This window comes from Leucopleurus acutus (genome assembly GCF_964270905.1).
Source record: "Leucopleurus acutus genome assembly, chromosome: 20".
Taxonomy (NCBI): Eukaryota; Metazoa; Chordata; class Mammalia; order Artiodactyla; family Delphinidae; genus Leucopleurus; species Leucopleurus acutus.
Window position 1 is genome coordinate 46854121 of NC_139162.1, and position 25675 is coordinate 46879795.

General features: G+C 53.1%; 1 protein-coding gene across 1 annotated transcript in view; it reads right to left on the bottom strand.

The window, feature by feature from the left end:
* Positions 1-6175: 6175 nt before the first annotated feature.
* FCGBP (Fc gamma binding protein) overlaps positions 6176-25675 on the bottom strand; it is a gene marked incomplete at its 3' end in the record, with an annotated part of 38975 nt that continues 19475 nt past the window's right edge. The window contains exons 9-20 of the mRNA XM_082861899.1: positions 24751-25336; positions 24444-24643; positions 23074-23215; positions 20484-20821; positions 18565-19138; positions 17616-18232; positions 16624-17167; positions 14976-15547; positions 14097-14670; positions 12791-12990; positions 9744-10127; positions 6176-6451 (exon numbers count right to left, since the gene is read on the bottom strand). Coding sequence (XP_082718025.1) covers positions 6176-6451; positions 9744-10127; positions 12791-12990; positions 14097-14670; positions 14976-15547; positions 16624-17167; positions 17616-18232; positions 18565-19138; positions 20484-20821; positions 23074-23215; positions 24444-24643; positions 24751-25336 — 5007 coding nt within the window. The remainder of the gene's footprint in view (positions 6452-9743; positions 10128-12790; positions 12991-14096; positions 14671-14975; positions 15548-16623; positions 17168-17615; positions 18233-18564; positions 19139-20483; positions 20822-23073; positions 23216-24443; positions 24644-24750; positions 25337-25675) is intronic.

The window sequence follows — 25675 nt, forward strand, 5'->3', positions numbered from 1 at the left end:
TCTGGGGCTTTCGCACGTGGAAAGGAGCGCACGCGCGCGTTGACGTACACTGCGTGATGCAACCACGCAGCCCCGCCCCTCGGAGCCTCAGCCCCGCCCGGAGCCTGGTGTGCGCGCTGTGGGCGGAGATTTCTGAGCCTCTCAGGGCACAGCCCCCTCGACCGTCCTTGGAGCTGCCTTGACCTGTGCAGCGTTCGCTACCCAAAATACGCTCCCCACTTCCCTTTTACTGGTGCGATCACCCCAGTAATCAGGGCTTATCTCCAAACTTTCGCACGGGCTATGCCCTCTGCTTCTCTCCTCTATTCCTAGTTAGCTCCCTAAGATTCCCTCTACACTCAAAAGCCTTCCCTGATCCATTTCCATCCCCAAGAACAAGGGCCGACTCTGGACTCCCATTCATACATTGGAAAAGCATTTGTTGTGCGCCTGAATGTACCAGGCACTGTTCTATGCACTGGGGATACAGTAGGGAACAAGACACACAAATCCTGGAGCTCATCTTCCAGTGGGGGAAACAGACACCAGACAAGTTATTAAAAGCATGCTGAATGATAGACGGCAATAAGTGCTTCGGAGAAAATAACAAGCAGGGAAGGGGGATAGGGACTGGTGCTGGGACGGGTGTGTGTGTGTGTGTGTGTGTGTGTGTGTGTGAAACTGCTTACAAGGTGGTCAAGGAATGCATCCAGTGACTTTTCTTAAAAATTAATTAATTAATTTTTGGCTGCATTGGATCTTGTGTGCACAGGCTTTCTCTAGTTGCGGTGAGTGGGGTCTACTCGTTGCGGTGGCCTCTCTTGCTGCGAAGCACGGACTCTAGGCGCGCGGGCTTCAGGAGTTGTGGCACGTGGGCTCAGGAGTTGTGGCTCATGGGCTCAGTAGTTGTGGCACACAGGCTTAGTTGCTCTGCGGCATGTGGGATCTTCCCGGACCAGGGCTTGAACCCAAGTCCCCTGCATTGGCAGGCAGATTCTCAACCACTGTGCCACCAGGGAAGCCCCATCCGGTAAGGAGTGAGGCATGCTCCTATCTGGAGGAAGAAAGTTCCAGGCAGCTAGGATTTTAGGTGCAAAGGCCCTGAGCCAGGAAAAGTAGGGAGGGTTGCAGAAACACTGAGGATTGTGGTCGAGACAGAGTGAGGAGGGGTGAGTGGGCGGAGATGAGGGCAGGGAGGTTAACAAGGCAAATTATGTGGGACCTTGGGGTGAGAACTTTGACTTTTACTCTGAATGAGATGGAGGGTCCTGAACAGAGAAGGGATATGATCTGACTTGGGTCACTCTGGCTGCATGTGGGAAACAGAGTGAGGGAGCGGGGTGGGAGCAAGAAGACCAAGGAGGGGCCTGCTGCAGTGGATCAGGTAGGAGACAGGATGGACCAGATCAGGATGCAGGCAGAGGAAGGAGGGAGAAGATTCTGTGTAAATACTGAGAATTTTTTGGTAATTTTATAATTTGAATATTCATCCTCATATTCATTCCACAAAACAAAACAAGTGCTACAAAGAGAAGTTACTAACAACTTCCAGGAGAATCCACTGGTCTGTTCTGTTCATTGTTGTATCACTTTGTACCCAGAACAGGGCCTGGCACGGAGTGGGTGCTCAGTAAATGTTTGTCGAAGGAACGAATGAACCTATGCTATCTTGAGTTCTCTGTGAAGGGTCTCAGAAACATTCCTGAAAATTTGTTTACATATATATTGTGTGTGTGTGTGTGTGTGTGTGTGTGTGTGTGTGTGTGTGTGTGTGTGGTACGCGGGCCTCTCACTGTTGTGGCCTCTCCCTTTGCGGAGCACAGGCTCCGGATGCGCAGGCCCAGCGGCCATGGCTCACGGGCCCAGCCGCTCCGCGGCATGTGGGATCTTCCCGGACCGGGGCACGAACCCATGTCCCCTGCATTGGTAGGCGGACTCTCAACCACTGCGCCACCAGGGAAGCCCTGTTTACATATTAAAATGGAAAATCTGCTGAGTCTATGCTGGATTTCCAGGAGCTATGTAATAATTCAAATGGCTCCAATTCAGGGTGATGTTACCTACTACTGGTGGATTTTACTGTTTGCCTTCCAATTAACAATGTTTTTTTCTCTAAAGGATGAAAATCCTCAGTGTACAGTGCAGACTGTATTCTGGAATCCTGGCACCGTCTCCTGGGTCTGAGGTATTTCACCTGCCAACTTGCAACCTGAAATGGCCACTACCAGTGAGTAATTAGGGGGTGCCTTCTGGTTTTGTGCTGGGGGCACAATGGTGACTGAAAGAGTCCAGGCTTCCTGGAGCTTCCAGTCCCCTGGTCCTCAGACAGTGGCAGCCCAGAGGGGTCAGGGCCAGAATGGGGGAAGCACAGGCAGAATGGTCAGGGCTGGGATGGAGGAAGCACTGAGGGCTTTATTGGATGTCCCCCATGTCCTCTGAACTTTCCTTTTACCTTGCTGCTCTGACCACAACCTAGCTCTCCCATGAAGACATGTCTTTCCATGCAGCCCTTCTAAGCAGAGGCTGTTTTCTCTTCCTCAGCCTTCATGCCCCCTGGGCCTCTAGATAGCATAAGCTCCTCCGTGCTCCTTGTCGCTGCTTCTAAACCATTTTCTGCCTCTTCTCTAAGCCCCTTTGAAGTTTATACACAGCATCTGCTCCCATTCTTGTAACCAGCTTTATCAACTCCCAAGTCACTGCACCTCGTTGCATCTTTTTAGCTCCAGGCTCACTGCCACACAAGCTGTTCCTCTCATAATTCTTGGTGATTTCCAAATTCAGGTAGATGAACCTTTGACCGTTCTGGCCTCTCGAGATGCCTTGTCTTCCTCTTCTCTAGCGATCTCGTCCTCCACCCAACACTTCCCTCCCACACTTAGACTTTGTGCTGGGGACACAATGGTGACTGTGGCAGCCCCGAGATCCCAGGCCAGTGGGGGAGAAAGGCCCACCCCCATACAGTGGCAACCACAAAACCACAGCCCCTGCAGTCTCAGTTCCATGCATCTCACTGTCTGCCCATCACCTCCTGTCTTTCCAGCTCACTCCCTCTAAACCTATTGCTCCAAGGATCCTTCACCCCCATAAGGTGACCTCCTTTTCCCTGCCCCTCACCCCCTTGTGACCACAGTACTCTCACCACCCAGCCCGATTCCTCATCCAGTGTTCTCTCCTTTGCTCCCACCCTCAAACTTCTAACTTTATCTTTTGCACCCAACTGAGTCCACTCTCCACCTCCTCCGCACCTGCTCACTGGAAGCTGAATATGGATGGAGAAAAACCCACACCCATTGCCAGAGTGGGTCTCACTTCGGATTCACGACCACAAACCCAAGTGGGCCCTAATGCGGCCCAGCCATCCTATCACATGTCCCTAATTAATTCATTCTCTCGTTTCCTTTTTTTTCTTAATAGTATGGGAAATGTGCTCATTTTAAAATGCCTGATTAAGGCATAACTTACATACCATAAAATCCACCTATTTTAAGTGTATATAGGTCCGCACATTTTAGTAAATGTATACAGTTGTGCGCCCATCACCGCAATCCAGTTTCAGAACAGATCCATCATTCCATTTCATACAAATAAAACCATACAGTATGTAGCCTTCTGCGTCTGGCTTTTGTCACTTAGCATCATGTTCCGAATGGTTGCATGTATCAGTAGTTGGTTCCTTTTCATTGCTGAGGATTCAACGTATGGCTGTACCACATTTCGTTTGTCTGTTCACCTGTCGAGCGTTCGAGATGTTTCCAGTGTGCAGGTTATCAATGCTGCTATAACCATTCACTTACAAGTACTGGTGTGGACAAATGCTTTCATTTTTCTTGAGAAGAGTCCCAGGAGTATAATGGCTGAGTCACGTGATCAGAGTATGTTTACCTTTTTAAGAAACTGACACACTGTTTCCCAAAGCAGTTGGACTCATTTTCCTGAAGGATTATTTTACGCTCTCTCTTCTCATCAGACCTCAAAACTTACTCTTTCTTACTCTTAGCTGATGACCTTGCTTCCCACTTGAACGAGAACATACAAGCAATCATAAGAGAACTGCAGTATCCTCCTATCCCCGTATCTACCAGGCAACGGCACCTGTTACCTCCTATGCCGTAAAAGAAAACTGTTTTTGTGCTCATACACTTCACTTCTGACACCAAATGTATCTCCACACCAAGCAATTCTCCAGTTCTCTGCAGACTCCACCTGCTGACCTATACTTTAATTCAGTTCGGACACTAACTACCCAGAGTTGCATCAGACCCCACAGGTTAAGGACGGAGAGGAACAGAGGAAATCACTTTAAGTGAGGTGGTTGTGGAAGCCCTCTCTAAGGTAGCAACATGTAAGTGGACATTTGAAGGATGAGAAGCATCTAGTCATGTGATGACAGCTTTTCGCAAAGGAATGAAGTGAAAAATTTTGGCATGTTCAATACCCTGAAAGATCAGGTTCCCAGATCGTAGTTAGCAGGAAGGACAGTGATAGATGAGTCAGAAGAGTTTAACAGGGGCCTTGTAGGACAAGGTGAAGGAATTTGATTTTATGACAAGATAAATTTATAGCCAGTGGTCCTATTTATATGTAAAGAAGAGTCATCTAGTGGCTGTGAGGATGAATTACAGGCAGGGAAGAGCAGATGGTACGCTACTGTTGACATGAGTGAGGATGGTGGTGACAGTGGGCACAATAAGAAAGACAGATTTCAGGTGTGTTTTGATACCATCCAGAAAGATTTGTTGATGGACTGAATAGATGGCAAAGGGGAGGGAAGAAGAACAATTCCCCATTTTCTGGCTGCTAGACTGAGGACTGGTAGTGCTATTCACTGAGGTGGGGAAGACCACTACAGGCAGGGCACAAGACAGGTTTCAAAGGGAAGAGAGACTTCAATTTTTGACTTGTAGTTTGGATGAACACATTAAATCCTTGCTCCAACTCTGAGAGGTAGGTACTACCCTTAACTCTACTTTATTATTTTTTTAAACATTTATTTATTTATTTGGCTGCACCGGGTCTTAGTTGTGTCATGCAGGATCTTTAGTTGCAGCATGCAGGATCTTTAGTTGTGGCATGCAGGATCTTTAATTGCAGCATGCAGGCTCTTAGTTGTGGCATGCGGGGATCTAGTCCCCTGACCAGGGATCGAACCCGGGCCCGCTGCTTTGGGAGTGCAGAGTCTTAACCACTGGACCAGGGAAGTCCCATCCTTAGCTCTACTTTAAATATGATGCTTTTGGCTGAATGTTTGTGTCCCCTCAAAATTCATGTGTCAGAACCTATCTCCAATGTGATAATATTTGGAGGTGGGGACTTCGGGAAGCGATAGGTCGTAAGGGTGGAGGCTTCGTGAATGAGATTAGTGTCTTTATAAAAGAGGCCCAGAGAACACCCTTGTCCTTCCACCAAGGGCGCATGAGATAGCCACCTATGAACCAGAAAGCAGGCTCTTACCAGACACCGAATCTGCTGATGCCTTGATCTCGGACTTCCCAGCCTCCAGAACTGTGAGAAATTTAAACTTCTGTTGTTTATAAACCACCCATTTTATGGTATTTTTTTATAGCAACCTGAGTGGACTAAAACGCATGAAGAAACCGAATGACAGAGACATTAACGTGCCAGGGTTATAAATGATAAAGTCAGAATCTATTGATCTTTTTTTTCATTTTCTACTTCTTCCCTGCAATTATTCATCTTCTCATCCATCCATTTTTCTAATCCTCCATTTCTCCATTTTCCCATTTCCCCACCCACCTTATTCCCAATCTACCCATCTATCTCCATCCATCCATCCCCTCACCTGCCAACAAATATTCATCACGTGCCAGATTCCCCAGGCATCTGACACCTGCTGTGCAGGAAGGAACGTCAGGGATGAGAAGACATAAGACAGGCACACTGGTATGCAGCTTAGCTTAAGATATTTATTCAATGCTTTCCCAGTTGGCCTCAGTGGCTCAGCAAAGGGGTAGAGTGGATGAGGGACATACAGTGACAGAGTGCATCCCTCAATTATTGCAACCTCCAGGGGGCTCAGGTCCTGAAGTCCTCATTCCCGGTGGATGATGATCAGTCCAGACTGCAAGAGACAGACACTTAGCACTTTTTGTAGACTGAGCACCCATCCTGACTGCCCCTTTCCCATGAGGACCCAGGTGCCCCTGCTCCAATTAGCCTGGCTTCCAAGCTACATTCCTCACCATGGGGAGAAGTCCTGTGCTCTCCAGTTTTCCAGTGTTGTCTCCTTCTGGGAGTCATGCCCATCATTGGTCTGGTCCGTGTCAAAGTTTCCGCAGGCCCCACACAGCATCCCAGCATGGTCATCGCCGACCACCACAGCTAGCTGCCCATCGGTGCCAAGCTGCACCCGAACCCCTGCCTTCTGCTGGACTAGCACGGAGCCATCAGGATTCCGACTCACGGACACAGATGTTAACACCTCAGCTGGGAGATCCACTTGGAGACCATTCACCTGGTGGTTGGGGGAGGGTGGGTGAAACACAGAGGTGAGCTGGAACCACAGGAGAGCTGGGGTGTTACTAGGATGGAGAGCCCAAGGAAGACAACAAGTTCAAGGAGCGGAAGCAGAGATGCGGATTCTGAAAGAGATGGAGACCTGGATGATTGCACCAAATGGAGAGATGGAGACCTAAGGTAGCTGGAGACGTGGATGGACGGATAGAAGGACAGAGAGCGGATGGATGAACAGATGGATCAATGCATAAGCGGGCGTGCACACAACATTCCAAGGGTGGCCGGGGTTGGGGGGAAGCACTTGTACCAGATAGATAAACAAACAATCAGTCAAACCCCAGCATCCTCCTGTCTGATTCTAGTTTACAAAAGAAAAGAACACTTGAGCATTTCCTGTAAGTTACTGGTTCCCTAACAAGGCAGCTTCATCCCTTATTTTTTCAATGCTGATGTCTGAAGACAAGTAATGACCTAGCAAGTATAATGATCATGTGAGAAAATGACTATATTTCTCCATCACTGGCTGTGAACTCAGTAACCTTGGTAACCTTGTGAGTTTTCCCCTTTAAATAACTGTGTCTGTTGGTTTTTTTAAAAAAATAAATTTATCTATCTATCTATCTATTTATTTACTTATGGCTGCATCGGGTCTTCATTGCTGCACACGGGCTTTCTCTAGTTGGGGCGAGTGGGGGCTACTCTTCATTGTGGCGTGCGGGCTTCTCATCGCGGTGGCTTCTCTTGTTGCGGAGCACAGGCTCTAGGTGCATGGGCTTCAGTAGTTGTGGCGTACGAGCTCAGTAGGTGTGGCTTGCGGGCTCTAGAGCGCAGGCTCAGTAGTTGTGGTGCACGGGCTTAGTTGCTCTGCAGCATGTGGGATCTTCCCGGACCAGGGCTTGAACCCGTGTCCCCTGCATCGGCAGGCAGATTCTCAACCACTGTGCCACCAGGGAAGTCCTGTTGTCTGTTTTCTTCGATGAGTTAACCCTTCTGAAGTTAGATTCCCTAGCAAGCCTTGTTTCAAAGAAAAGTTCTTTTTTTCTAAATGCTTTTTATGTGACTCTTCCTCTGCCAGATGATTGGAGAGGTGGGTAGATAGACTGGAAAGATAGGCAGATAGGTCTGAAAAGATGGATGGACGGGTGGGTGAATAAATGGATGGATGGAAGGAAGGAATGGAGGGAGGGGAGGGGTGAGGAAGAGAGGGAAAAAGGAAAGAGAGGTAGAAGGAGGAGAGAAGGAGGGATGGATGCAGTGAAGGACAGTTGGAGAGATGGATGGAAAGTTTCCCCTGGCTGCAAGCTTCGACGATATAAGAACTGGGTCTGAGTTATCTGTGTTACCCAGCACATGGCCTGGTGCGGAGGGAACAGGGATGAATGTATTCACAAAACCAAACTTTTCCTGGGTACCCTCTTGGTGCCAGGCCCTGATCTGGGTACTGGTGACAAAGTGATGATCAAGATGAACAGGATCCCTGCCCATCCGAGGATTGTATTCTAGTAATGGAGAAAGGCAACAAACACAAAGAAATAATGGATAACCTCAGATAGTGATAAGCACTTGAAGGAAATAAAACAGAGTAACAGCACTGAGACTGGGATGGAGTCAGAGCTTCCATAGGTAGCTGGGAAAGGCCTCGCGGTAGAAGCAATGCCAGAACTGAGGTCTGAAGGATGAGAAGGAGCCAACTCTCAGAAAATCTGCATTGCAGCAGTGGGAACAGCGAACGCAAAGGCCCCGAGGTGGGAACAAGCTTGCTCTGCTGTATGAATAGGATAAAGGCCAGCTTGGCCTATTATCAGCACAGCCAATGAGGGAAGGAGCTGTAGGAAATGAGGTTGGTGAGGCTGGCAGCAGTCCGATCACACAAGGCCATGGCAGGGAGGCGGCTTGAGTTTGGCATGTTGTTCTGGGAAGTCACTGTAGAGTTTTAAGCGCAGAATGCCCTGATCTGATTCACATTTCTAGAACATCTGCTGTGTAGAGAATCGTTTCTTGATAGAGGAGCAAGGGAAGGTCAAGAGCAGGGGTCTGTTCACCTGAATTATGGATCAAGCAGAGGCCAGAGAAAAAGAGGGACTGGTCCGGATTACACTAACAAGAGAACTCAAGCTTCCCTGCTTTCAGCAGGGCTGAGTCTTGGACCAGCTTGATGCCTTGGTGGAGGGGTGTAGACAGACCATTCACTGGGGGAGGAGTGTGGGGAGCATTGGCTTTATCGCCCCATGAGACCCAGAGGACACCAGTGGATGTCTCTGCAATCAATGAACAGGTCATGGAAACAGAGACATGGGAACTTTAGGGCAGCCTGACATCTGTGTGTGGGTCTTAGGCTCTATTACTTGGGCCACAGACTCTGAGTCAGCATCAGCCCTCAGTTCGGCCAGATTCTCTCTCTAGAAATTTGGAATTGGGGTGGTGAGAACTGTGGGGTTTGGTAAATGCAAGGCAGTGGTAAGTCAACAGAAGTCAAGGGGCAGAAGGGAGAACCCACTGGGGCTGGAATGGACTCATGAGGCAAACAATGACAGGCCTGAGGGGGCCCTAAGAGCAAGCTGAAAGACGGCTGAGGGAAGGGTCGAGTGGCCTGGGATTGATAGAGTCCAAAGGGTGTTCCCACTGAGCACTGCACCTGGAGTCCATCTTGGTCCCTTATATCCACACAGTCACCACCACACTCCATTCCCATCGAAGTGGTTCAGAGCCTGGGTGCCGGTGGGTTCAAAGCCTGGATCTCCCGGGTACTCTCTGAGTGACTCGGGTAAATGATGTCACCTTCCGGGGCCCTAGTTTCCCCTCTGTGTAAAATGGGGATAATAATAGTCCCTGTCTCATGAGTATGTTGTGGGGAGTCACAGAGAATGAAGCTGATCTGGGGGACAGCAAGTCTAAAACACAGAGGTACAAATTCCGATGACACTGCCAGGCACCTGGATCCAGCCACTCCTGAGGCTCTGTCCCTGGATTTTCTAGTTATGTGGGCCAATCAATTCATTTTTACTCAAGGCACTCCGAATTTGGTTTTCTGTCACTTGCAACCAACAGTCTTGGTTAACACTAAAATCAAAACTAGTAAGTTACTTGAATGTGCTTTTGCTCTTCAAGAGCTCAGCCAGAATAGAGGGACTAAGTTTGAAGTACTGACACAAATAGAAATCCCGAGAAACAAACTGCAGAGATCTGTAAAGAAAACAGACAGCAAGGCAGATGGGCTGCCAGGAATGTAGGGACACTGCAACAGGAAGAACAAAGCTCAGGGGAGACATGCCCCCTGTGTCCAGGCTTACCCACACGCCCTTGTTTCGGGTCACAGTCACCAGTCCATCCTGGAAGAAGATGTGAACGTGGCCCAGAACTGCAGCTTTGCCATCGCAGGGCCAGACATCAGCAACCACACGGTACCACGGGACGGTCTCCTGTAGTCCTGGGCAGCGGAAAGAGAGCTCGTAGATGCCGGGGGAGCTGACGGCACTGCGGGCCCCATCGAAGGTGGTGAGGTTGGCATCCACAGAGAGGGAACAGAGGCCACGGGAGACCCAGCAGTCCCGGACCCCAGCCTGGACCTCGCATACGCGGCCTGGCGGACAGCTGGCCGCTTGGCACGTCTGGCCGGTGCTCGAGGAGCAGGAACAGCGCTCGCTGCAGTCTGAGGTCAGCAGGGAGGAGTTCGCCTGTGCACAGAAAGGGGCCAGGTTACAGTGGTGCGGTGGACTGAAAAAACAGACACAACCCGTCAACCCTCTGGACCCATGCAGAGTGACTTTGCAGTAGCTCCCATTAAGAAATGGAGTTTCCCCTTCCTCATGAATCTGGGCTGGCCTTAAGACTATGCCTTGGTTATTACAATGCAGCAGAAGCAACGCTGTGCCAGGTTCAAGCCTGGACCTCAAGAGACCTTACAGATTTCTTCTCTCTTTCTCGGAACACTTCCCAGACGCCACAGGCTAGCCTGCCTGAGTATGAGAGACCCCGCGGAAGAGAGACAGCCAGCCCTCAGCTGACCCACTGGGGGACCACAGATGTATGAGTGAGCCCAGGGGTGGCAGAAGAACTGCCCTGCTGATCCCAGCCCAAACTGCAGAGCTGCAGAATTGTGAACTAAACAAACCGTTGTTTTAAGCCACTATGTCTTGGGGGTGGTTTGCAACCCAGCAAAAGCTAACTGATACAGGTAGGAGTGGGCACTGGAGATATTCCAGAGTCCTGGCACCCCCAGCCTAGAACAGAGGGGTCTGGAAACCCAATTCCAGGAAATGGACTTTCTCCTGTCTGACCGGCTGTTCTTTCTTCACTGCATTTTCAAGTTCCCCCTCATCTCCCAAATCCTGAACACTATCCTGCCCAGGGCTTAGTCCTCAGATCTATTCTTTATCTACCATTTACTACCTGGTGATCTCACCAAATCTCATGAAGACTAAAAGCAGTGTCTGATCCTCAGCTGCACCCTGGCCCAGGGTGTGGGTCGGGTGTGGGTAATTGTTATAGAGACCATTATTGAGACAACAGGTGAAATTCAAATAAAACCTTTATGTTAGATAACAGTATCAAGTCAGTATTAATTTTCTGACTTTGAATTGTATTGTGGTCAGATCAAATGAGTTTTTTATTCTTAAGAAATCCTTGCAAAAGTATTTAGGGGTAAAGGGGTACTATGTCTGCATCATACTCTCAAATGGTGCAGAAAAAGCAGTATGTGTGTATGCATACAAACATATATATATATATATATATATATATATATATATGGAGAGAGAGAGAGAGAGAGAGGGGATGATAAAGTGGCAAAAAAGGTCAACATCCGAAGTACCTGAGTAAAGGGTAGGCAGGAGTTCTTTGTACTATTCTTGTAATTTTTCTTAAATTTGAATTATTTAAAAATAAAAGTTTGAGAACTTTACACAAAATGAATACATTTAATTAAAAAAAAATTACCATCTCTATACTGATGACTCCCAGATTTATGTCTCCAGCCCAGACCTCTCCCCTGAATATCAGACCTACAAATCCAAGAAACCTAGCACGGGCAGAGTGGTCAAGGCTGGCATGGGGAAGCACAGGGGTCTGTGGGGGTCCAGAGGAGGAGCCTAACCCCACCTAGGGGATCAGAGAGGGCTTCCTGTAGGCGGTGAGGCCTGAAGGAAGGAGTAGGAGTAGTTTGGCATTTTCTTCCGCAGAAGTCCTGCACTTCTAGACACTCTAGCCTACCTTTCTGCCGTTAATAAAACTGGGAGGAACAGGGAAGGGGTGTGGTAATCCATCTTTCCTTTATTTGATAAATATGCTTTTGAAGAAGCAGGACAGCCTAGTAGTTCAGAAGGTGAGCCCAGGCTGCTGGGGTGTGCATCCCAGACTCCCCACTTGCTAACAGGTAGCCTTGGGCTGACTTCTCTCTGTCATCCATAAAATGGGGAAAATAACAATAGTACGTGACTCGTAGAATCGCTGTTACTATCAAATGACGTCTATAACAAACCTGGTGCATAGTAAGGGCTCAAAAAATATCAATCACAAAAGTAAATTAACTTTCGCTTCCCATTATTAAATGACTGTAGCTGTGCTCTGCTATAAATTACTATTATTTTTACTGAGTGTGATGAACATGGAGGGTGAGGCCCAGTGCTCAGTGGGTGCCTTTCAAGCACAATCACCCCCGATTCCTCAGACACCTATGGTGCAAGGATGATGACTAACCCCATTTTACAGATGGAGAAAATGAGGCTCAGGAAGGAGACTGTAGTAGGCCCGATAATGGCCACCCCAAAGACATCAGGTCCTAGACCCAGTAAATGTTACCTTATATGGAAAAAGGGTGTTTGCAGTTGTGATTAAGAATTTTTGAGATGCTGAAATTATCCTGGGTGGGCCTTAAATACAATCAAGTGTATCCTTATAAGGAGGAGCCAGAGGGAAATTTTATGACACATACAGAAGAGGAGGGGAAATGCGACATGGAAGCAGAAATTGGAGTGACATGGCCATAAGCCAAGGAATGCCTGCAGCCACCAAACGCTGGGAGAGGCAAGGAACAGCTCTTCCCCTACAGCCTCTGGAGGGAGTGCCGCCCTGCCGACATCTTGCCCCAGTTATCCTGATTTCTGTCTTCTGGTCTCCAGAACTGTGAGAGAATAAATTTCTCTTGTTTTAAGGCACCGAGTTGCGGTCATTCGTCACAGCAGCCACAGGAAACTAACACAGGGACGTTACTAACATTGAGTCACACAGCAGGGAAGTGGTGGCAGCCTCTCTGTCCCCATCCTCGAGGGGGTCAGCACAGAAACTCTGAGTCCCCCTCAAGCCCCTCCACCCTCCCTGCCCATCTCAAGCTCCTGCTTACTGGCAAGTATCGGCCATCATGGGTGCAGCCGCAGTCTTGGACAGGGATGCAGACACCCTGGGACAGCAGGAAGCGGTCGTCACACTCGCAGCCCTCAAAGCAGCGGGTGGTGCAGCCCGTGAGGCCAGAGAGAGCCGCACAGGAGCCCTGGCAGGAGCGCGTGCAGATGGAGTAGTGGCTGTGGGCAGGGCACTGGAGCGCTGCGGAGAGAGAAGGCAGGGTGGGGTCATGCCTACACACGGCCATTGAATAATGAATGGGGCCTACTGCACACCCAGCTCTGGGCTGCCGGTGCTGGGGACACGGCAATGAAGACAGCTCCAGGCCCTGCCCTATCTGTCAGTGGGACAGATAGCGATGGCCCAGTGTGATCAGGGCTGCATTGGGGAAATACAGACAGAAGGTCAGGGCCAGGATGCGGCAAGCACAGGCAGAGGGGTCAGAGCCAGGATGGGGGCTGTGAGGACCCAGGGGAAGCAACCAGAGTGAGGGCCTGGGCTCTGGCTAAGCAACTGGTGGATGGTGTGGCTGCCCCGCGATGAGGACCAGGATCAGGAATAGGAGGATCAGGTTTGGGGTGAAATGCTGATGTCATACAGGAACACAGGAGGTGTGTGAGGGACCCTGAGGACACCAAGTGCAAAGTGTCCAGGAGGTCACTGGACCCATGAGGCTGGCAGTCAGGAGAGAGGTCAGACATGGAGACAGGCAGTGTCTACTGCCAGCACCGAGGACAAATCTGAGGCTATAAGGGTAGGTATGGGCCTGGATGTAGGTCCTACCCTGAGGAGAATGAAGGAGACACAGCCCTGCCCTGGGGGCATGAGTGGCCACTGCCTTGTCCAGGAGAGTCCAAGGAGACATGGCCCTGTCCTGGGGGTTTGAAGGAAACAGATAAGCCCTAACTGGGGGTATCTAAGAGGTACAGTCTTGGGCTGGGCGTCTGAGGGAGCTGCAGCCTTGTCTTAAAGGATCTGAGGGGCTATGGTCCCATCCTGGAGGAACTGGGTGAGCCACAGACTCAGGCTTTATTGTGTGAGCTTCTGACCTGCCTGACCCACCCTCCAAGGTCACCACAAAAAAGGTTCCGGATGGGCCTTGAGAAGAACTGCATCTGAGGTCTCAGGAGAGCAGGCCCCTGAAAGGAGTCTGAGAAGGGCCGGTCAGCCAGGCAGGAGGGAAGCCAGCAGGGTGTGCTGGGGGAGGAGCTGGGGACTGCTCCTGAGATGCACACAGGACAGGGAGCAGGCCAGAGGGTACCCCCGAGCCTGGGCTGAAGTCCTCCCAGGGGCCCATGGACACTCACGGCAGAAGCTGTCTGTCCTCCAGGGCTTCACGGCCACGCCAGCTGCCTGGCAGGCCGCTGTGTAGGCTGACAGGCTGCGGCAGAGGGTGGCACTGTTGCCCTTCTGGGCACAGAGGTCATACACGCACTGGCGGAAGTACTCAGAGGGGCTCAGAGCTGCATGGCAGGCCGAGAAGGGGCCCTTGGCATCCTGGAGCCGCCCGCAGGCCTCAAGGCTCTCATACGGCGCCGTCTCCTCTGCTGAGCACAGGGGGCAGCCCTGGGGCCCACAGCCCTCGCCACAGCCCTGGGAGGAGCCGGGTGCCCGCCATGCGGCTCCAAAGGCATCCACGCTGGGGGCCATGGCGCCACTGGGCAGGACAAAGTCATCATTCCAGTTGCCGTTGAAGTTCCCACAGAGGCCACAAAGCCGGTCACGGAAGGGGCTAGGGATGGATATGAGGATGTAGGCATCGCCGTCAAAGAGAAGACGCAGCTCCTTGGTGGTCTGCAGAATCATGTTCCGGCCCTCGGCGGTCACCCGCACGTGGCCCACAGCCACAGGCAGGGCTACAGCCTCGCCATCCACAGTGACCTGGATGGAGGGTCAGATGCGTCAGGGCTCATAGAAGCGCAGGTAAGGCAGTTCCCTCAGACTCCCAGGATGCAGCTGTCTCTCTCTCAGTCACACTGGGGTGGGGCCATGTCCCCCCCAGACTTCCCAGGGTAGGGTCGTGTCCCCTTCAGAGACCCCAGGGCAGGGCTGTGTCTCGTTCAGTCCCCCGTGGGGCAGGGTCATATCTCGCTCAAAACCCCCAGGGTGGGCCCTGTCCCCCTCAGAGCCTCCAAGGTGGGGCCAGGTTGCCCTCAGACCCCCAGGGCAAGGCCACGTCCACTTACCTGTGGTCCTCGAGCCAGGCTCACAACCTGGCCAGCCACAGTAACCACCAGACGCTGGGGATCTCCAGCCGCATTATTCTCAAGCACAATGGTAAAGTCCTCGTCCCCAGGCTGTGGGTGGCAGACCTGGGCCAAGATATAGGAGCAGGAGCCATGCAGGTCATAGGCACGGCCGTCGAGGGTAATGTAGTGGACGCCCCCGCTGGCCAGGCAGCGGCCACAGCCTGTAGGGCGACAGGCCTGGACGCCATCCTGTAACCGGCACTCCTCGTAGGGCCCGCAGGCCGCGCCCTCCTGGCAGCTGACCTGGCCGCCCGGCCCACACTCGCAGCGCCGCTCACACTCAGGACCCGGGTAGAAGTCCTTGCCCAGCGGGTAGTAGCGGCCCTCGTGGAGGCAGCCGCACTGGCCCACAGGCACGCAGGTGTCTCCACTAAGCACAAAGCCAGCGTCGCAGAAACAGCCCTCCCGGCAGGTGGATTCGCAGCCCTCGGGCGCTGAGAGGCTAGGGCAGCTCACAGGGCAGGAGTCACCACAGAGCTTGTAGTGACTGTGGGCCGGGCACTGGAGGGCTGTGGGGACAAGAGGGAATGAGCCAGGCAGGCACGAGGGAGGAACACAGGGGAGGCACAGAGCGGGAGAACCTGCCCAGGTGAATCTGTATGTTCTGCCTGAGTACATTTCGTGAGTGAATCTGTCCGGGGATCTGAGCGGGGTGTCTGATCCACTACATCTAACGGGGGGATTCAGTGTGGGGACCTGGGGTCTCTCTGCCCAGGTAGTGTGTCAACCGGATCAAGTGTTTCTAAAGATCAAGTCGATCTGACTGGGTGAATCCAACCCCATATATCTGACCAAGATATGCAGGAACCAACTGTATCTCAGGGTGTGAATCTGGCCGGATGTACCTTGGGGTATGAATCCACACGAGTACGCTTGACTGTCAGTGTCTGACCTGGAGCCTCTCACGGTCTCGACGACAGGGTCTGTCAGTGTGTGACTCTGACCACATGTATGTGGATTGGGTGAAGCTGACAGGATAAATCTGACCAGGAGATCTGTCTGAGGGGAACTGCCCAGGACTATCTGACCTGAATCTGTATGTATCTGCCTGGGGCTATGTCAGGGTCCTGATTCTACGTGGGTATATCTGCCTAAGTGTGTCTCAGTGTAAATGTGATCAAGTGTCTCTAACCAGAGGAGTCTCTGTCTGAGGTTAGGGGACCAGTTCTATCCGACCCTGTGTATTTCCCTGTTTAAAACCGTCTAGGGGCATCTGACCAGGTGTAACTCTCTAGGTCTCTCTGACCAGGGGTAGCTGAGAGAATCTACCTGACCAGGTGTTATCTAGTTGTGGAGCTTGGACAGGGTCAGCCACCCCAGTCTATCTAAGCGCATGAATCCTGAGAGGGTACTGGACGCAGGGTTTCCAACCACGTGTATCTGAGTCTCTACCACTGCAGAATGTGACCTGGTATATTTCAGTGTGTGAATGCCAAGGTGTTTCTTTCACAGGAGATATCTGGGCTCAGGGGAGGCAGGGTGGTGCCTAAGCCCCACCGAGGAGAAGGCTCTTGTCTTAGAGCCCTGGGAAGGGGGGAGGAGGGGAGCCCCCTGCTATACGGCCCATGCATAGATCAGTACTCACGACAGAAGTCCGGCCGCCTCCACTCGCCAAGCTGGGCCCCAGCGGCCTGGCAGGCTACCACATAGGTGGCCACGGCAGGGCAGAGGCCTCCCGGATGGCCCTGAGCCTGGCAGGCGTCCAGCAAGCAGGCCTGGAAGTACTGCGTGGGCGGTACGTGGCTGTGGCAAGGAGCCAGCGGGCCGTCGGGGGCAGAGATCACGCCGCAGGCGTCCGGACCGCCGAAGGGCTCCTGCTGCTCCTGCGTGCAGGGCTGCGGGCACGGCCCGGGCACGCACTCCCCGCAGCCCTCGGCGCCGCCCACTTGCCAGCCGTCCGGGTTCCCGCCCACCGCATTCAGGTCGTCGTTGGGGTTCTGGTTGTAGTTCCCGCAGAGGCCACAAAGGGTGCCCGCGTACGCCGCCGGCACGCGCAGGCGCACGTTGTTGTCTCCGTCGAAAGCCAGCGAGATCGCCGTGGCCGTGGTCACCACCACGTCGGCGCCGCTCAGGTGTGCGCGCAGGCGCGAGTCCAGCTGGAAAGGCAGCGCCACCAGCGTGCCGTCCACCTACAGGGTCGGGGTGGGAGTGGGGGTGGTGAATGTCGCAGGCACAGGTTCGAATCCTGACTCCACTATCTAGTGGCGGGGGTGGGGGGGGTGGGGGGTGGGGGTGGGGGTGGGGTGGCGGGTAGGGTCCCTGTGCACGTGACCTCCCCCCTTGTAATTATAATGGTAGTACTAATAATAAGCGACTATAGGCACGATGTCACTGGCTCCTCACACTACCCTCCGAAGCAGGTACTGTTCTTAGACCCATTTTACAGAGGAATAAACTAAGGCTCAGAGATGGGGAAGCCACTACTCCAAGCCATCCAGCTCCAAGGCCTACTCTCTCTCGATCCCTCCATCTGCCCTGTTAACCTGTGAAAGGCAATCAGAGTAGTGGCAGACCCCTAACTGTCCCAGGCAACTCCAGGGCTGGTACATGCTCTTGCCTGGCCCACTGACCCCTCACCTGCAGCTGTCGGGGCCGGCGGGCACTGAGGGTGAAGCTGTGGCCATAGATGTGCAGGGTGACAGTGCGGGTGTAGCTGATGGCCTGGCTGCCCCGGTGCTCATTGTCTACAGTGACCGTGAAGTTCTCTACCCCCGGGGGTAGTCTGTGGCAGGGCATACTCAGCAGGTACTCGCAGGCGCCTTGGAAGTTGAATTGGTGCCGATCCAGGGTGATGTAATGGGGGTCACCCCAGGCCTGACACTCAGCTGTGCTGATAGGGCGGCAGCCATGCTGGCCTGAGGGCAGTAGGGCACACTCTTCACCTAGCCCGCAGCTGGCAGGCTTGCAGACCAGTGAGCCACCGCCAGGCCCGCAGTGGCACCGCTGGGAGCAGGTGGCATCTGCCCAAAACTCGCTGCCTGCCTCGTGGTAGGTGCCGTTGGCCCAGCAGCCGCAGCCACCATCCAGGGGAACGCAGCGGTCGGAGCTCAACACGAAGCCTGAGTCACACTGGCAGCCCTCGGTGCAGGGGCCCCCACATGGGGCAGAGGCGGTGGGGGGTGCAGGAGACGGGCAGCTGGCTGGGCAGGGGGGGCCACAGAGCTCGTAGTGGCTGTTTTCTGGGCAGGAGAGCTCTGTGGGTGGATGAAGGAGTGGGAGGGAAAGAAAGGGAGAGAATGGTGTCAGGAGGTGGGGTCTGAGGATAGGGTAGGAGGAGACAGACAGAGACCACGAGAGACAGAGCAGGAGACAACGAAAGACCCAGAGACAGGGAGAGAGAGGATGAGAGACAATCAAAGGGAGACACAGAGACAAGCGCCAAGAGACTGAGAGACAATAACAAAAACAGAGAGACAGAGAGAAAAAAACCAAACAAACAGACCCAGAAGGACTGGAGTGAAACCAAACCAGCCCCAAAGAGACAGGACCCCTGCCCCCAGCTTCTGCTCTGTCCCCCAACACTCACCGCAGCCGGCCTGCGTCCTCCAGTCCTTGATGACAATCCCAGCAGCCTGGCAGGCAGCGGCATAGGCAGCCAGAGCCTGGCAAAGTATGTCCTGGGCCCCACCGCCCAGGCAGACATCCAGAACGCAGCCCTTGAAGAAGCTATCAGGGGCCACGTGGGCATGGCAGGCAGCGAAGGGGCCTCCGGAGCCAGGGGCCAGGGGTCCACAGAAGCCGGGGCCCCTGTACTCCTCCAGTCGGTCCTCGGCACATGTTGGGCAGGACCCCTGACATTCATCCCAGCACAGTGGGTCCCAGCCTGGAACCCGCCAGCTGCCGCCCCAGACGGGTATGGAGGGAGCCAGCGTGCCGTTAGGGAAGGCTTGGTCATTGCTGGGGTTACGGTCCATGTTCCCACAGAGCCCACACACCACACCGTGATAGCTACTGGGCAGGGTCACCTCCACTCGCCAATCCCAGTCATAGCTGACCCGCAGCCCAAAGTCGGTGGCCAGCACCGCTCTCGATACGCCCTGGGTGACTGAAAGCTGCCCACCGGCCACAGAGATAGGCAATGCCATCAGCACGCCGTTCACCTGGGGGAAGAGGGGGAAGGGAGGCAAACATAGGTCACTGGAGATGCCAAGACCTGGCTCTGGCCCCCTGCCTCCCTTGCTCGTCCTGCCGTGGCTGGGAGCTGCCAAGGCCTTCCCCGTGACTGCTGGTCATATAGTCATTTGACAAACATTATGGACATCTGCTCTAGTCCAGGCCCTGGAGAATGAAAGCCCACTCTGCTGCTTTTTCTGGGTTTCTCTTTATTTTTTTTTGCGGTATGTGGGCCTCTCACTGTTGTGGCCTCTCCCATTGCGGAGCACAGGCTCCGGACACGCAGGCCCAGCGGCCATGGCTCACGGGCCCAGCCACTCCGCGGCATGTGGGGTCTTCCTGGACCAGGGCACGAACCCATGTCCCCTGCATCGGCAGGTGGACTCTCAACCACTGCGCCACCAGGGAAGCCCTGGGTTTCTCTTTTGATCTTTGTCTCCCTCCCTCATCTCTCTCTCTCTCTGTTTCTCTCCCTCTTTCTACATCTAGACCTATCTCTCTCTCTCCGGATTCTCTATGAGTTTCTCTCATTTGTCTCTCTCTCTGGGCCCCCTCCCTTCTCTGTGTCTCTCTCACTTGTGCACTATCTCTCTCTGCATCTGTGTGTGTGTGTGTGTGTGTGTGTGTGTGTGTGTGTATGTGTGTGACATTCTCTCTCTAGGTCCATCTCTCTGGGTCTCATTCACCTAGTCCCTCCCCCTCTCATCATCTCCTGTGCATCTCTGTGTGTCTGGGCATTCCTTCCACTCACTTACCATCATTTATTGAGGGCCTGCTCTGCTCCGTACTTCATTCTCTCCCTGTGAGCTGACATTAATCTGCATCTCCATTATTCTGGGCAGTCCATCTCTCTCTCTCTCCATCTCTCTCAATTTCTCTTCATGTCGGAGGCTCTGGGCCTCTCATTTGTTCCCTCACAAACAGTCAAGGGTGCTTACCTGGGTCAGACCCACAGCTGAGCACTTTACATGCATCACCTCACTGTGGGGCAGGGCCTGCTATGATCCCCATTTCACAGATGAGGAAACTGAGGCCCACCAAGTCAAGTCATTTGCCCAACATCACACAGCTCATAAGGAGAGCCTGGATTCAAACCCAGATCTCTAAAAAGGCAAATTCTAAAAAGGCAAAATTTAAGTCCTACATTAAAGCCCTTAACAAAGGGCTAGACTCATTTAATTCCCAATAGAGGTGTGATGTTTTTGTTGTAATTATTATTGCTCTTGCTGCCATTTTGTTTCAGGCCTAAGTGAAGAGAGAGAGCACTGAGCTCCTAACTGTGGCTGGCAGGACCCTTCCCACCCTACCTGGGGGCTCAGGGGCCATCCTTACCCGGACTTTGCCGATCTCGCCTTTGTGGATGGAGATGGTGGTGTTGAGGATGGTCACGGTGACCAGCCTCACGTAGGACACAGAGGGGTTGCCCCGGTTCTCATTCTTGGTGGTGACAGTGAAGGATGTCAGGCCCTGGGCGCTGCTCCCTGGGCAGCTGGTTGATGCCAGCACATAGCTACAAGTACCCTGGAAGTCAAAGTCCCAGCCATCGAAAGAGTGGTAGTGTGGGTCACCCCACAGCCAACACGTGGCCTCGTAGTTGGGCACGCACACACCCTGGCCATTCTTCTCCTGGCATGTCTCATGTGGCTGACACGTCACACCATGGCACGGGTCTGGGGGCAGAGGAGAGAGGACCTTGAGGGGCTGCCAAGCATACGGCCAGCTACTTCCCAGCATCTGCCCCAATCTGTGCGAGGGATACTGGCTCTAAGGGCAACTGGGGGTGAGACCAGATTCCAGGTTCCTCCCATCTGAGATGCAGGCCCTACAGTCTGCCATTTCTGAGACCAGGCCCTGGGTATCCCTCCACGTCTGAAACTCTGTGTCCAAGACCCTGTCAAAGGTCCCCACATCTGAGACCCAGGCCCTGCTGTTTGTTGTCTGAGACCCAGGCCCCGAGGTCCTTGCAGCCAAGACACAGGTCCTAGGGTCCCTACATCTGAAACCCAGGCTCTGGGGTCCCCTTGCTTGAGATCTCAGCCCCAGAGGACCAAGGTCTGAGACCAGAGACACAGGAGTCCCTGTGTCTGTGATGCTAGCCCTGTGGGCATCCCTGAGGACATCCACAGCCCAGGGTTCTCTGTGTCCAAGACCTCGGGCCCGGGTTCCCCCACACCTGAGCTCCCAGCCTCCTGAGGGCCACCACACCTGAGACTCAGGTCCTGGAGGTCTCTGTGCCCAAGACCAAGGTACTTCGGGAACTTTCTGGTGAGAAACTAACCCCAGAGGTCCCACCATTTGAGACCCTGACCCTGGGGTCCTTGTATCTGAGTCTCATAGCCTGGCAATCCCTCTGTGCAAGATTCTATCTCCTTGGGGTTGCTGTGCCTAAGACCCTGGCCTTGGGGATCTCATTTCTCAGGCCTTACCTCCGAGGGTCTCTTTGTCCAAGACTGTTCCTAGGGCCACTGAATCTGTGAACCCAGCTTTTGGAACCCCTGTGCCCAAGACCCCAGCCTTAAAACTTCCTTCTCTCTCCCCCTGTGCCAGTTTTCAGTTGACTGCCCCTTAGCTCCAAATCCACCAATAAAGTTAGGTTTTGTCAGCAGAAGGTGCTGGAGGGTCACGGCAGGAGGAAGGGGCTGGTCTGCTTCCAGTGGGCTTTGCTCTCCAGGCTCCTGGTGGCAAGCAGGGCCAGCAGCCTGGGGGGCACCCACTTGGTGAGGTTCACTGGCCCCAGCTGGTTTCCCAGCGAGTCACTCAGGCACCCCGGCAGGTGGCTTCCCAGTGAGTTTTGCCAGCACCCCAGTGGGGGTTTTCCCACCTTCCAGCGCAGCCTGCACAACCTCTCTGCCACCCTCCAATGAGATCTGCCTCTCAGCCTTGGAGTGGGGGCCGTCTTCCCAATTCCTCCCTTCCTTAGGTGCTCTGCTGTAACCTTTGGGGGCAGGGGCTGCTCCCTACATCTGCCCTTCCTGTGTCTGTCGGCGTTCTTTTTATCCCTTAGGAGTCAATCCCTATTACAAGCAAAGAATTCTATTAAACTTTCCCTATTTAAGCTACTGTGTGGCTTCTGTCTCCTGTTGGACTCTGACCAAGATACTCTGGTCCCTGGGAGTCCCTGATATCCTGCCCATCAGCCCTGAGATCTCAGTCAGTTCTGGAGGTATATCCCTTTATCCTCAGGAATAATTCTCTGCCCTCCAACCCATGAAGTCAGTCCTGTGGGGTGGCTTTGTGGTTTAGACTTAATCCTGAGAGGTGTCCCCTGTCTGAGAGTGTGTCCCTATAAATCCTGATCTTTCACTTGAGGTGGGTCCTGTATTCAAGACCCTGGCTTTGGTGGGGTCTCTGCCTTAGACCTCAGGACTCTGCTTTCTGTCCCTGTGGGTCCCAGTCTCCTCTACCCCTTGGGGATGGTGTCTGAAACCCTAAGCCTAAACCCGCATACCAGTGGCCAGCAAACTATACACTTCCAGCTGCTGGTTTCTGTAAATAAAATTTCATTGGAGCCACACCCCATTCACTTACAAAGTCCACAGCTGATTTCATGCTGCAAAGGCAGAGGTGAGTAGTTGTGACCAAGACCGTGTGGCCTGCAAGTTTAAATATTTACCATCTGGCCAATTAGAGAAAAAGTTTGCCGGTCCCTGCCTTACACTGACAGTCTCTGCCATCTGCCCTGGGAAACCTATCCCTGAGGGTTCCCACAGCCTGGTTTCCACCATAAGAGTCCCTGCCTTCCAGTCTGAAGGGCTACTGCCCCTGGCCTTGGGAATCCCAGCATAGGGGTCCCCAGGTCTGAGACTTCAATCCTTAGTCCTCTGTGCCTCCCACCGTGAAGAGCCGGGTCATATCACCCTCAGCTGCAGAGTCCCCGTCCTCTGTTACCCCAGCCACACCGGCCCTGGCCCCAGCCCAGCACCTTTGGTGACGCAGCTCAGGACGCCTCCCGAGGGCTGGCACACCTGCTCTGGATTGCAGCTGTGGTCCTGGCACAGCAGGCCTTTTCCGGCGTGGCACACGCACTGCTGCTGGCAGTTGTCAATGAGTACAGTCTGCCCCAGCTGTGGGGACAGAGGACACAGCTATCAGGGTGGGAGCTGACTCTGGCAACTTTGGTGTTCCGGGCATAAAGGGGTCTGGAGGACATAAAAGGGACATCTTCCAGCAGGGTGGCCCCTTGTCTAAGGCACAGCATGGCCTTGGGGCCCAATTTATTCATTCATTCAGTTTCATTCATTTACTCACTCATTTGTTTATTCCAAAATAGCTACTTAATGTCTGCTGTATGGGAGAAACACAGGAATTAAGGGCAAAGGCTCTGGAGCAGATTGCCTGGGTCTGAAGCCTGTTTCTGCTATTTCCAAGTTACACCACTCTGCTCAAATTACTTAGCCTCATTATGCCTCAGTTTCCTCATCTGTAAGTTTCAGGTAATAATGGCACCAACTTATGAAAGTATAACTGAGTTAATAATCCATATAAAGTACAGATGAAATGAAAAAGGATTTCCTTTAAATACCCAGAATGGAGAGGAAGCGGGGGTAGCGGTGAAATAAGATTGGGGAAATGTTGATTATTTTTGAAGGCTGAGTGATGGGTACACGGAGATTTACTATACTCTTCTCTTGACTTCTACCTGTGTGAAAATTTTTATAATAAAAAGTTTATATATAACATTATATAAAAAGTATATATATTATATAGAAATCAATAAATTCATATATATTGTACATACAGCACTTAAAGCAGTAACCGGCACACAGTAAGCACCATACGCCTGTGTGCTGTAGTACTATTATTATTCGTATGAGGAGGCAAACAGAGAGGGTTCCTGCCCTCACAGAGCTCTCAGACCTTTGAGGGAGACAAACTTTAGATAAACACACACTCAAATCAAAGGAAAAGGAGGAACTCTCAGAGACTGGGAGAGGGAAGCAGAGGGAGTTAGCCTCTGGTATCACAGAGACGAAATCTAGACCTGGATACAAAGCCGAAACTTGACCTGGGGAGCCGGGGATGGTTTCAAGTTGCAGGACCTATGGTCTTTATTTGGAAAGGTCTCACCTGCTACCTTGGGGATGGTAGATGAGAGGGAGCAAAAGTGAGGGCTGGGAGGGAGACAGCTGGGAGAGGACAAACTTGGACCACGGTGGGGCCATGGCGAGGGGAAGAGGAGTGGGTGGGAGAGACGTTCAGGAGGCCAAGCAGACAGGCCGTGGGGCTAATGGGCAGTGGGAGGGGGGTCCAGCTTGCAGTCCCCAGCTCTGCCCAGGATGACCAGGTCCCTACCTCGTAGTAGACACCGTTGTGGTAGCAGCCGCATTCCTGGATGGGCACGCAGGCTTGGCCGTCGTTGAGGAAGCCGGAGTCACACTGGCAGCCCTCGGCACAGCTATCTGGGCACTGCGGGGGGGCACTGAGTGCCCAGCAGCCCAGGGAGCAGGTGTCTGCACAGAGCTCGTAGTGGCTGTTAGGGGGGCACTGCATCGCTGCAAAGAGGGGGTGCAGGTCAGAGCCCCTGGGAGTGAGAGGTTGCAGGGCCCAGGGTCTGCCCCTTCTGTGCCTCTACCTCCCCCTCTCTCTGCCCCTCACTCACGACAGAAAGATTCGGTCCTCCAGGGTTCGATGTGGCCTCCAGCTGCCTGGCAAGCACTCACATAGGCATGAACGTTGCTGCAGAGAATGCTCTCGTTCCCGCCACCCACACAGAGATCAAAGACACAATCTTTCAAGGGACCCTGGGGGTCCACCAGCTTGTGGCAGGCAGCCAGCGGCCCCGTGGGGCTGGTGAGGAGCCCACAGAACTGCTGCTGCTCGTATTTCTCCTGCAGCTCAGGTTTACACTCCAACTCTGTGTCACAGCTTTCGCCGGGCTTGCAGGTGGGCAGGCAGGGAGAGCCTGGCACTGCCTCCTGCCAGGAGTTGCCGAACTCATTGGAGCTGCCTGCCTGCGAGCCATCGGGCTTCTGGAAGTCGTCCTTGGGGTCGCCGTTGTAGTTCCCACACAGGCCACACAGCTGCTGGTAGTAGTTGCCTGGGATGGTGACCCGCACATTGTACGCGAGGTCATAGGCCACGCGCAGGCCAAAGTCAGTCTCGATCACAACGTCTGAGCCATGCTGGGAGGCGCGGACCTGGCCCTCGGCCAGCACCACAGGCAGCCTCTTGTCCACACCATTCACCTGGGAGGTGGGAGATGCCATGCTTCAGAGGGTACACTTTGAGAGGTCAGACCCTAGATCAAGCCCCTGCCTGACACTGAAGATCTGTGTGACCTCACCTCTCAGGGTCTTAGTTTCCATATTTGCAAAATGGGCCTAATAATAGGGTCTTGTAGTGGGTTGAATGGTGGTTCCCCAAAGATATGTCCATCTAGAACCTCAGAATATGACCTTATTTGGAATAAGCGTCTTTGCAGATGTAATTAGGGTAAAGATCTTGAGATGGGATCGTCCTGGATTAGGGTGGGCCCTATATCTAATGACAAGTGTCCTTAAAAGAACCAGAAGAGGAGAAGATAC